Raw genomic sequence first — 12,511 nt, 5'->3', positions numbered from 1 at the left:
GAGAGAATCTCACTCCCCACCGCCGCCGCCGCCCCCACTCCAAGCACCCGCTCTACCGTCGCCGGAGAAGAAGAGGAGGAGCCCGGCATGGGGCGCGTGCGCACGAAGACGGTGAAGAAGACGTCTCGGCAGGTGATCGAGAAGTACTACTCGCGGATGACCCTGGACTTCCACACGAACAAGAAGGTGCTGGAGGAGGTGTCGATCCTGCCGTCGAAGCGCCTCCGCAACAAGGTGGCCGGCTTCAGCACCCACCTGATGCGCCGCATCCAGCGCGGCCCCGTCCGCGGCATCTCCCTCAAGCTCCAGGAGGAGGAGCGCGAGCGCCGCATGGACTTCGTCCCGGACAGGTCGGCGCTCGAGGTCGACGACATCCGCGTCGACAAGGAGACCCTCGACATGCTCACCTCCCTCGGCATGGCCGACCTCCCCGGCGTCGTGCGCCAGCCCGACGCCTCCACCTCCGCCCCGCAGCAGTACGGCGCCGCCCGCCTCCCCTACGCCCGCCGCGACCGCGCCTAGGTGATCGCTTCGCCTCCTCCTCGTAATCACTCGCGGACAAACACAAGCAATTTTATGTTTTGATTGCAGTTTTGTAATACCTCAAAGATTCGAAGAACCACCGGATATCATATTTTCTTGATTTATAATTATGAGACCATTCAGATTGCCTTGCTAATTCTGTGTGTTCGTGTGGTAATCTCTTTGCATCATACTGCTTGTCAGTCGCCATTACATTTATTACTGCTAATCTGTCATGTGATGTTGTGTACTGCTAGCTGATTGATCAAGAATGGCCGATCCTTCAAACTTGGTTTATCTTGGTTGAGTGCAAGGGGGTGTCAATTTAGATCCGTAAACTTAAAATTGCACATCTAAGATCAGTTATCTTGGTTTAATGAACCAAGCCAGTCCAAACCTCGTTTAACTGGAGATGACCACCGACGTATGTAGGCATCACTTTTGCATTCGGCCCCTTACATTTCACCCGATGGCTAGGGTTGCAACTGTGGGAGCAGCATATGAAGGCGGTGGGAGACGGCGATTTAGTGGCGGTAGGGGCAAAATGTGGATACATAGCGGCGGGAGACGGTAGCGGCGGTAGGGGCGAAATGTGGATACATACCGGCGATGGATTTGCGTACCGTGATGCCTATCGGGCGCCACTACTTACGGAGCTCGAATCGATGCCCAAATCACCTTGCATTGGAAGCGTCGTATTAGGGGGGATAGGAGGGACGAGGGGACTATGTGCTTTTGGGATGATACGGTAGCAATGAGGGGCTAATTGCTAAATTACCGCCACGCTGAGGTGTGGAGGCGATAAGTACAAAAGTTATGCCTAAGTGGAGCGCCACGACGGTGGTCATCCCTGGTCAAACGTGGTTTGAACTGGCTTGATTCATTGAATTAAGATGATGGATCTAGACGTGTAATTTTCATGTGTACGGACCTAAGTAATATCTTCTCTCAAGTTTAAGTACTGCACAGGAATTTTACTCATGATCAAGGCTAACTGAATGATTGTGGCCTTTTAGCTAGCCCAAGCCTTTTATCCTGCCTTGTTTGTTACCCTGATAGTTCGGGTTTGTTTGGATTGGAGCTAATTTTTGCACTACCAAAATTTTGGTAGTGCCAAAACAGGTAGTACCAAAACATTGGCAAATTTTGGCACTACCAAATTAGGTAGCATTCAATTGGACTATTGTGGGTAATATTTGGTAGCACACCAAACATACACTTGCTACTATTGAAGTTACTAAAAATTTGGTAGGGTAATAAATTGGTATCAAACCAATCAAGCCCTTCGTTTCAGAATCAGAAATCCTGTCGCTGAATGTATCGGCCAGTCTAGTTCAGTCTCGTACTCGTGCACAAGTTTCATCTCGTTAGTGACTGAACAGGGGGGGAGGGGGGGGGGGGCATCTTTGCATTTTAATTATCACTATGAGAAGTGGTAGCAGTTGATGATCTGCTGCATCTCACCTAAGCGAAAAACCCAATAGCCAAATGGCTAATGCCAAAGTTACGATGTACTAGCTAAATTTGGTCTGCATTTCGAAGAATCTTGCCAATGCAGTTTTCGACGCCCTACAGGATCCGATTTTACATTGCTGGAAGGAACCCAAGTACCCAACCGTCAGGATTGCTCCGATCCCCCTACAACTAAAACCACTTGGCCACTGCCTTGTACTTGGGTACTTGATGGAATGGGAGCGAGATTACATTTACATAAGCGAGAAATTTCGCAAATACTACTAGATTCTCAGGTCTAGATCTAGTGCAAAACAGTCTTGAACAAGCAAAAATGAATCTTCACTTCGCAGTGGATGTGGGATGGTCACACAAAGGACCAGTTGACGAAACAGAAGGCCAGGCAGTGAACATTGCTATCCTCGGCAAGCACTTTCCAAGCCACGGCCTGATCGAAAGAAACATGCCGACCCATTCCTGACATGCACACGCCTGATGGCAGGTAGACATGGCCCTAAACACAAAACAGGGAAAAAAATGGTAAGCAATGTAACATAATTTTAATTTATTTCAACTCAGCGATTTCTGAAATATGATGCACTTAAGGGTGTGAGTTAAGCGAAAAGGAGTTTCTACCTGCTCCATCAATTTGGGAATGTTTGAGAACAATGCTTCTTTTCCAGGCTCATCAAAGATCCTGTCCAATGTGAGGTCCTGTAAGGCGACAAGGGAAGTTTCTAGCATGTCCAGTCCTGCTTTGTTGGCAAATGTAAACACCGGTTTTTCCTGAAAGAAACCAAAACATTTCTGTCATACAAGATAGCAAATATTGTGGTCCGATGATCGCATTAGTGTCAAAAGTGTAAACCTTACAAAAAATTGAGAGCATTTACTCAAAGGGAAAAATATAGCAAAATCACCCTGTTGAAAACACGTTTGAGGGTCTAAGCACTCGTTAGGTCTGTACTAAGTACTAACTATTACTAGGTCATTATTAACAGAGCCAGTTCTTTCTAACTATTAGGTTATTATTAACAGAGCCAGTTTTTGTTAGATTGAAAAATGCATGAAAAGATTGTAGGTCAGCTGGACAAGCGATAAGTTTTAGAGTACATGGGTAAACATTGATCGAGTGGTCTGTAATACATGGGTAAACATTGATCGAGTGGTCTGTAATAGTACTTAATAGACTAAATGAGATTAGATCAAATGATGGAACATTGATCGAGTTGAATTCATCAGATACCTTGAATGAGCAGCACAAAATAGCATCTTGGTAATGCCATAGCATCTTCAACAATTGTTCTGCATCTCCATCTGATTGACTAAGTAACTCTACCCCTAGATGGTAACTGAGCGACGGCATAATAATATTTTGTCAGCTTGCAACCAACATGGAAAACTATCAAATTTATTCTTATTAAATATCATCACTACTGCACAGGAAGAAACTACGAGTACACTTACTGGTAGCTCTGGCAAACCCATCGAGCAAGGGTTGCTGCTTCAGGGAAACCAGAGATTATCCTCTGTCCGGCATTTAGACCAGTTTGAGAGGGAGAGATAGCCATTGACACTCTTTGCACAGCAGAAACAATGCTACGGACATATTGGCGAGCCATAGCTGCAACACTGTCTTGGAGATGCAACTCGTAAGGGAATTGAAAAGCGATCGTCAGAACAGATCGCAAGTTACAATCATCTGCAGATGCATCTCCGGAGGCTTGAGCTGTTGCTGAACCTACTTCAAGACTAGATGCCAAATCTAATGTCCTACCAGAGGATGCACCATCCTGCATGAAATGTGACGGTTAAACTTTTGGGCACAGAGCCTAAAAATTTAGTGGCAGCCGACCAAAAATATAGTACTACCTCTGGTTCAAAAAGGATAAACATTTTAGCAAGCTTGGTTCATACATACTTGCTTTATTTTTCCAAGGGAATATTTGAAACCAAATGCCTCTATTAGTTCTAACTGGTGATACAATCAAGATGCAAATAACCAATTTAACAGTTTTTTTTCTCAATTTAATGGGAGTTTACAAAATAGCTTTTTTTTGGGGTCTCTGTGGACAGAGCTGGAACATTTAAAGCGGACTAGAGGGGAGAATAAATGAAACATTTCCAAGAGATTATTTGTCTTAGAACAACCAAAACAATTGTTTATGAAGAGTTAAAATTGGCCAGGGTTAACTCACTGAACAAATGAATAAAACTGAGGTTCCTAGAAAAGCTAAAAGACATTCACGACTCATCACAGATTAATGCAACAGCAAATAAAGCACATATGGACCTAGGGAACAGTCAAAAGGGTAATGGATAATGTAATTTGGAATTTGGCAGCACTTAACTGTTTTCATATCAAGTGGTATAACACGGAAGCCAGAAGAAATCAATGGAGTTTCATCTGGGAAATCATCAATCGGTGCAAACACAAGCTGAAAGGAGGATCCCACAGACTTCTCGTCTATTCCAGTGCAGAGCTGCAAAAGATAAGGGTATATTAGCAAACTGGAATATTTACAAGCCTCATAAAAAGCTTTGCATCTTTGACTGTACTTCGAAGGGGGAAAAAAGGGTGTAGCAACAAACTTAATATGCCCGGATAAAGATAGGCTTATGGGTTGGTAGTTGTTACACAGCATATTTAACTCTACAATAATTTGATAAGATGAAATAGAGCCAAAGATGCTCACGAATAGATACAATGATCAACATATTAAGCAAGAAATTACATGTATTAAAAGCTACTAGTTTTCTCAATTGAGAAGCAACACAGTACATATACAGACAAAAAACATAGCAATGGCATTTAGTGTCTTACCTGAAGCAGGTGGATATCCCTTGAAAGAAGAGCTTCATCATGAGTAAGAGGTTGACCCTCAAGGCGAACAACTTCAAGAATCTGTTCGTTTTTTTTTCAAGTTAATGAAAATAAATCAATAATAACAAAACTATGTCCGACAATGGAATTAACTAGATAGTCACTATCCACTATGACAATGTAAACAGATCAGCAAGAATGAAAATAAGTAGTTTGCTATAACCATTACTCAAATCAGTTCAACAGCAACAAGCGCACAAAAAACAGACTTTCCCCATATTCAGGAAAATATACCTCCTCATTCTCAACTGTGTGAGCAAGTGGAATGATGATTTGGCTCCCAGAAAATCTCATGGGTCGCAACCCAGTAAGTGAACATGCACTTGTTTTCAGAGTTGAAGCCAAATATGCATCAATATTGTAATCGGCCCATTCAGATCTATGCTCCCTCAGAAATCGAACCAGTACTGCTGGAGGAACACTCTGAAATACCAAAGAAGGAAAAGAAGACGTATGGATTAACATGATTTAACAGCTACAAGTTTTGAACATGGAAATCTAGTTCCAAAGAACTCATTCTGTGTGTTCAATGTCTCTGAGGAAAAAACTTTTGTGACACTGCTTTTATATTCACACCAGCGATGACAGCAGTTTTATGAAATAAGTTTCTCCGCAAAAAAGAAAGTAATGAAATAAATCAAACAAATTATCATCAGGTGTAGGACCAGGCAAAACATCAAAAATCTCATTAGGATCTCACTATCAAATGTTAATACAGCCGAGCAATTTATTTATGTGCTTGCATATGTTGAATCACTAAAAAAGTTTTTTTTTCCCTTCCTTGGAAAATGACGCTACATACAGAGGGGTCATCTGCACCCTAATGAGCTGATAATGATTACCCTTACCTGCAGTAACATTGATGCCTTAGCACATATAATACCTCCGGGGGCTCCAAAGGCGATGCCAGCATTGCTGTTACTCCTAATTTTCTTAGTTGAGTTGCAAGCAATAACTACATCTTCAACACCGTCTCCGCCCATTATAGACCACCCATCATCATTGAAACCACTAATGGCATCGTTAAAGCCTCTAAGAAAAGCATAATATTGGTGTTAGATTAAACAGGTGAAAAAAATATTAATTGCTGAGTAATAATTTATAAAAAAATCACCTGCTCAGCCTTTGACTAAAAGTCCGTAGCACTGCTGGTTGCCTCCCCAAGGCATACACCACTTCCCCACTTGTTTCTTGAGCAATTTGTCTGATGTGCCGGAGTGCCTTGATATATAGGATAGACAATAAAAGGTTAGTATAAAGTAGATTGCAGAAAATGAACTGTTCAACATATCCAAAAGGCAAATTTTATCATTAGTTGTACCAACCCATATAAATCATTTTCACCACATATCCAATATTATAAGCTTTATCCAAAACACAAACTTTATCATTAGCTTGAACTCTTCAAGTTTCATAATATTGGATTTTTATTTTATTTTTTCTAAAAAAAAATCCAATGTTATGAAACTTGAAGAGTTCATTAAAAACAAGTTTCACTTGAAATGATGAACTTGTAATCACATCAATGAAATTTGAGCTGAATATCATTTCACGACAGCTTACCGCAGTAGTCATTTTCTGAGCGACTACCCTTGAAGATTCATAGAGTGGCCGAAGCACCTCAGGAACACTCCATGCCTGAAAGATTAAACCAAATTGTATTATTAGTTTGACAGGATACAAAAATGGTCCTACATCAAAGGACAAAAAACATGGTTCAACTGTACAAAAGTGTGAAAAATACCTCAAGATCCAGATGGTCCACTATGTGCACAATTGATCCCCCACCTTCACATGGGCGAACCAGGTATCCACTTGGAAGCATTTCCGCTCTCACATATTGCTGAGCAGAGGCAGCACTTGGACCGCCCCCTGAACCACTTAAAGATCTCTCACAGACCTTGGAGATGGAGGAATATTAGCAAGGGTAACATCACATTGAGACTCATTGTGGGGTGAAAACAGTGTTCATGTTCATACATACCACAAGACTGCCATCTTCCATTGTGGTTGTGTACCGTAACGTCCAAAAATCTCGTGCAGGAACTAAAGTTGTTGGAGCATACAACTGTAAGCAAAAACAAGTAATAATGTTCATGGCATGAAGCACATGCATTGATAGAGAAGACTGAGGATATACCATTATACAATGTAAAATGAAACAGTGTTCACCTGTGTGTAGACAAGTTCAACCGTTCCTCCATTTCCTGCTGGAATCATTGTAAAGACTTCCAGGTTTCGACAATCACGGAACCAAGATGGACGATCTTTCAATATCTCTACCACCTACGTAACAAAGTTCTATGAGACACAAAATCTCCTGAATAAAGTAACAAAAAAAGCAAGATATCTGCTTATCTTCACGATTAAATTTGATGATAACAGTTGGCAGACATGAAATCATTAGACCTCTAAAGTGACATCTTCAAAGTTTAGTATTTATTAAAGTGAATTACAGTGTGTCTTAATTCCACACTCGGCAGCAATGTGTTCAGGAGGCACTTCTGATAGGATTTTTGATATAGCAACTTTTGGCTATATTTTGGGATGGAGGTAGTAGGTTTCTAACCATTTGCACACAAAGAAAACTAAGTGACTGGTGGATAGGCTTGCTATCACCCAAAATAGATGCTTCAGAAAACATACAGACAGGGAATACTGAGGTAACATAAAAATACCAAACCCATGTACCCAAATAGCTACAACACTTACTTTTGTTGGTTCTAGGTTCACCAAACCACAGGCACGGGCAGCAACACCACGGCAACCATGTGAAATGGCCACAATACCAACCGAATCCGGACCAGGCTTACATCATGAAAACAAAAGGGTAGTAAGCACTTCAAGTAAAAACCTCTTAGCACAAATCACAGAACAAAAAAACAAACAGTGCTAGCATGGAACCTTCATCCCAGGCATCTGGACCCAATCAATAGCTGTACCAGTAGCCTTTGAGAGGAACTCTGTCAAGGTCTCCTCTGCAATTGAAAGGAGCCTAGAACAAGATAAAAGGCAGTTAAGATAGCATGATATCGAAAGAGCAAGTCCATCCAACAATAATTCTACCTGAGTCACTCAGAACTATTTACTTACCCAGAGGGGTTACTTGCATCCCTTAAAGGGTTTTGAGGGGTAGTCACATTTGATTCACAGCTTGTATCATTTGCCAGCGGAGTCTGCACCCAAGCAAGTGGTGTTATCAGTGAAATCTAGCGATCTCATGGACATTCTGAGGATTAATTCATATATCAATTCTAAAGGAACTGACGCATATGGCCCCAGCTGGTATAGCTACACATACATCAAATTTTAAAGTTATACTAATCTACAATATACAGTACAGAACAACACATCCCCGGACATGCCATGCGTATAACAAAATGCACAAAGAATAGATAGCATTTCAGTGAGAACATGTTTATGCATGGGGGACAACATCAGCACCAGCACATCAAGAGCTTACATTCTGCAGCTGCTGTCGCATGTGGGCATTCTCATGAACCAATTGGGAGACCTGCTTCTGGAGTCGCTCATTCTCTTCCATAAGTAGCTTGTTCATTGCCGTCAATTTCCTGTTGACAGCCTGAAGCCGTGAAGACTCCTTCCGCTGCTTATCCCGGCACCTAGAGCAACACAAGCACAAGTATCCACTTCAGCGAACATGAAAAACGAAAAAATCATATACATGCAGAGCCGTCAGCTAAAGTAATTATACTACATTTTGCTGGTGCGCAAACAAATGAAATGATAAACAATTGGCATTGCAGCTCCCCTCATATCAAAATACCGCTCATCATCACAACAACAACGCAGCATATTAGAACCATAGCCTCCCCAGAAGGAAACTAACGAAATGTTATTTCAGGTGACAGATGAAACAATCAGGGAAAACTGCCATAACAAGTTTTTGTCACAGAGAACAAACGTAGAAAGATTCAATTCTATTATCATTACCTTCTGTTCTGGAACCAGACCTTGATCTGCTTGGGCTCAATGTTAGCAAGTATGGGGCACTCACGCAGCAGTTGCTGCCTGCGGGAGGAGGTTGGCTTGGGGCAATCGGCGTACACCCGCTCAAGCGCCTCCACCTGCTCAGGCGTGTAGCGCACATATTTACCGGAGTCCATCCCGGAAACCTTATCATAGCCACCTCCATCACTGCTACTCCCTCGCATTGCCACTGCCGCAGCCATTGCTACCTCGCCAAAGCCAAATTGCAAAGGAGCCAAGCAAGCACAACCACTACCTCCTGCTAATGAAGTACTCACAATTTGGACGCTGCTCTTATCTCCTTGCCTGCACTTCAATTTTCAGCTCGCCTAGATCCCTGGGGGAAAAAAGAAAAGGAGAGTTCTTTTGACTCAGCATTTGGTGAAAACAATCGTTTGAGCATCAAAATCTAGGGGAAGGATACAAATGACAGGGATTGAAGTGCACGCAACAGATATGGTAAAGTTGATTAACTAAGAAAGCGGGAGAGGAAAAGAAAAAAACAAAGCCATGCTAAAAGAAACCGCTTCCTAGAATGGGGGGAGTAAAGGTTACTCGAATTCGCCCACAAAAATCTCAAGAAAAAAAGGGGGGAAAATGGGTTGCTTGCTAATAGTGGTACGGAGTAGATGATAAATGAGAGTAACCCGGAAATGAGATGAAATAAAAATTTTAAAAAAATATGCAGGAGCAGCACGAGAAGCAGCAGAAGAAGCTAGATAGATAGACAGTAGTAGTTTGGTCCGTCCGGGCGAAAATGGAAAAGCAATCAGGAACCCTAGATTAGGCCTAGCTTAGATCGCGCGCGGAGGGAGCATGGGTGGGGCGGTAGAGTGTGGCGACCTTCAGTCCGAGCCCCCTCGCCGGCAGGCGCGGAGGGGAGCGCCGCCGGGGGCACCCTCACAGCCACCCCACAGCCACGGCCATGGATCACCGAGCTCGCCGATTGATTGCCCCCGCCCCCAGCAGCACGAGCCCGACCCGGATCGAACGGAGATAGCAGGTATAGAGGTAGGCAGCTACCCCCTCAGGTCGCCCGCCGTACTAGCTAGGGTTGGGGGGCTGCGGCTGCGGCGTGGTAATTGAGGAGAGGAGAAGGGAGAGCAGCACGGGAGAGAGAGAGAGAGAGAGAGAGATGGGAAAAGGTGACAGCTTTAAAGCGGAGACAGACAGAGATGTGGATGGAGAGAGAGAGAGAGAGAGAGAGAGAGAGAGAGAGAGAGAGAGCACAGCACGCGCATGCACTGCTCCTCCACCTCTACTCTACTGTGCCAATGGCGAGGCGGAGAGCCAGTAGTAATACGTACTCCTAGCTTCTCCCCCACCACCTGACCACCACCACCACCATGGAGAGCGAGGAGGAAGAGGACGACGACGGCGTTGGCGCCATTTGTGTTGTGCGTGGGGGTGGGTGGGTGGGTGCGGGGCCCACGTGTCAGGGAGAGGGAAGGGGTGGCGCGCGCCGCGCGTGGGTTGGGCCTGGCGTTTTCGGCCAATTGAATTTGCGGGGTGCTAGGCCCACCTGACGCCGTGGGCCCCCACCCCACCCCCCGGCCGCGGAAGTGGACGCGCGTTCCCAGGGGCGCCTGGATTTACCGATATGCCCCTCGGCGCATCCTGCGGTGCACTCGGTGCACCACCGTAGATACGTATACGCGCGATGAAAAAGAGAAACAGAGGGTGTGTTTGTTTACGTTAAAATTGAAAATTTGATTGAAATTGAAACGATATGACGGAAAAGTTGAAAGTTTATGTGTATAGAAAAGTTTTGATGTGATATAAAAATTAACAGTTTTTAAAAAAATTAGAAACTAAACCAGGCCAGAAGAGCTTTTTCTTTTTTTTCACCGTTTTACTTACAAGAAAAAGTTAGGAATTAAACCAGAAGAGCTTTTTCTTTTCTTCTTTTCTTTTCACCGTTTTACCCCGTGGGGAGCACCGTTTTCACCGTTGTACTAAGTGCACAGTAGTAGTACACGGGCAGATGTCCAACAACTGTCGGTCGCTTCAATTCGCTTGCTCCCAAACAGCGCCTTTTACGTCTTTATTTGTTCTTAATAGAGCCACCAGGTTAGTAAAACTAATTACTCCTCCACTAAATAGTTATAGCAGTGCTAAATACGACTGATAGTAGTATAATTTAATTTACTTTTAGGCTCATTCGGTTTAGAGAATTTTTCATAGAATTATCGTAGGAATTGAATCCTTAGAATTTTTTAATATATGTATTATTCGTTTTATAGGAATAAATTAGATTATAGTGTTACAGGTTAATTCCATATGATTCTTAGCATGATGTGAGACCTCTTAGAAATTAAAAATCGTAATGAATGAAATGAGTGTGACATTCTAATCATTTAATTTTTATATTCCTTTGATTTGGAATTCTTACGAACCCCTTAAGGAGGGATACCAGTTGTAGCGGGTGATGGATACTTAGCTAGCTACTACCTTGGTGTTTCGTCTAAGCAAAGCTATGTCTCTATGGCTTTAATTTGCACCTCGCTCGCTGATGCTTTTCTACATCACTCGATCGGATCGGATCAGCTACATACGCACCTGTCACTGTTTCGCACGGTCATACATTCCTGCCCAGTTATGGTCTCGTTTATTTCTAAACTTTTTCTACAAACTTCCAACTTTTCTATCACATCAAAACTTCCCTACACACATAAACTTTTAACTTTTTCGTCACATCGTTTCAATTTCAACCAAACTTCTAATTTTAGTGTAAACTAAACACACCCTATATACGCACATGCATGCGTATCGTACTCCACTCGATTTCATGTGTATTATTTTTAGTCTCCAGTCGTATACCAATAATTAGGGCAAGTTTGATAATATAGCCCACTACCAGCTCCAAATCATCTATAGCCAATGTAATAGCCAATTTATACAATAGTTGCTTACTATACTATTAATATATGGTCTGACCTGTCATACGCACATTACGTCTTATAGTCCATGCTGCAGCTGTCTATACATCTGTAGCCCGTTGCTCTTCTCTCTATTTATTTATCTCTTTAAAATATGTTAAAACGACGCCCTGCAGGTTAGTATTTTGGATCAAGAAGCTACCGCCCAGCTTTACTGAGAAAGCATAAGATGTCTGTATACAGGTTTAAGGCTGGGGATTCCAGCTTACAAGACAAGCATTAGCCAAGTCTGGTAACCCTGGTTAGTATTAGTACTGGTTATTTAACGATTGATTAATTATGCGTTGTTCTTGTCAATCACTCCCGCAAAGACTAGCTAGGATTGGTCAGCTAGGGGCTATATACATGCTCAAACTTGCAATTGAATTCCACGTAAGCCAACCGGTGCAGTAATAGGGCCTGGTTTAGTTCCCAACATTTTCTTCAAACTTCTAACTTTTCTATCACATCAAAACTTTCTTATACACATAAACTTTCAATTTTTTTGTCACATCGTTCTAATTTCAATAAAACTTTTTCCAACTTTTCCATCACATCAAAACTTACTTACACACACAAACTTTCAATATTTTCGTCACATCGTTACAATTTCAATCAAATTTTTAATTTTGGCGTGAACTAAACACACCACACTCTAGGTACAGCGGAGACAAAATATCGCCGATACGGAGTAGAGTAGAAATAAGTGTTCAGTACTTCCTTTATTTTCTTCGCTAATGAATGG

The 12,511-nt window shown here is 42.7% G+C and overlaps 2 protein-coding genes across 2 annotated transcripts; one reads left to right on the top strand and one right to left on the bottom strand.

The window, feature by feature from the left end:
* The first annotated feature begins 27 nt into the window (after positions 1–27).
* Positions 28–679, top strand: LOC4331346 (small ribosomal subunit protein eS17x). The gene has a single exon (XM_015773419.3). It carries the CDS (start codon positions 88–90, stop codon positions 520–522), a length of 435 nt encoding a protein of 144 aa, XP_015628905.1. The 5' UTR covers positions 28–87; the 3' UTR covers positions 523–679.
* A 1,336-nt stretch (positions 680–2,015) lies between these two features.
* LOC4331345 (homeobox-leucine zipper protein HOX10-like) lies at positions 2,016–10,083 on the bottom strand. Its single transcript, NM_001402020.1, has 19 exons — positions 9,692–10,083; positions 8,813–9,185; positions 8,322–8,481; positions 7,952–8,034; positions 7,763–7,853; positions 7,571–7,666; positions 7,031–7,144; positions 6,843–6,926; positions 6,603–6,758; positions 6,422–6,496; positions 5,973–6,079; positions 5,707–5,890; positions 5,093–5,281; positions 4,799–4,879; positions 4,326–4,457; positions 3,442–3,767; positions 3,221–3,326; positions 2,611–2,760; positions 2,016–2,488 (listed from the first exon to the last, which is right to left on the bottom strand). The coding sequence occupies exons 2-19, from the start codon at positions 9,049–9,051 to the stop codon at positions 2,342–2,344; spliced, it is 2,520 nt and encodes an 839-aa protein (NP_001388949.1). The 5' UTR covers positions 9,052–9,185; positions 9,692–10,083; the 3' UTR covers positions 2,016–2,341.
* Between the last annotated feature and the right edge of the window lie 2,428 nt (positions 10,084–12,511).

Source organism: Oryza sativa, chromosome 3 (genome assembly GCF_034140825.1).
Source record: "Oryza sativa Japonica Group chromosome 3, ASM3414082v1".
Classification (NCBI taxonomy): Eukaryota; Viridiplantae; Streptophyta; class Magnoliopsida; order Poales; family Poaceae; genus Oryza; species Oryza sativa.
Note: the sequence above shows the minus strand (reverse complement) of the source record. Positions and strands in the feature narration are given on the sequence as shown.

What these genes read in the sequence shown, in the direction of transcription:
- LOC4331346 (XM_015773419.3), top strand. Translation starts at nt 88, where the DNA reads ATGGGGCGCGTGCGCACGAAGACGGTGAAGAAGACGTCTCGGCAGGTG.
- LOC4331345 (NM_001402020.1), bottom strand. Translation starts at nt 9,051, where the DNA reads ATGGCTGCGGCAGTGGCAATGCGAGGGAGTAGCAGTGATGGAGGTGGC. An exon ending in TGCGACAGCAGCTGCAGAAT is followed by an intron (nt 8,035 to 8,321) that starts GTAAGCTCTTGA and finishes GCTTGGGTGCAG; the next exon opens with ACTCCGCTGGCAAATGATAC. An exon ending in AGGCATCAATGTTACTGCAG is followed by an intron (nt 5,282 to 5,706) that starts GTAAGGGTAATC and finishes TTGGTATTTCAG; the next exon opens with AGTGTTCCTCCAGCAGTACT.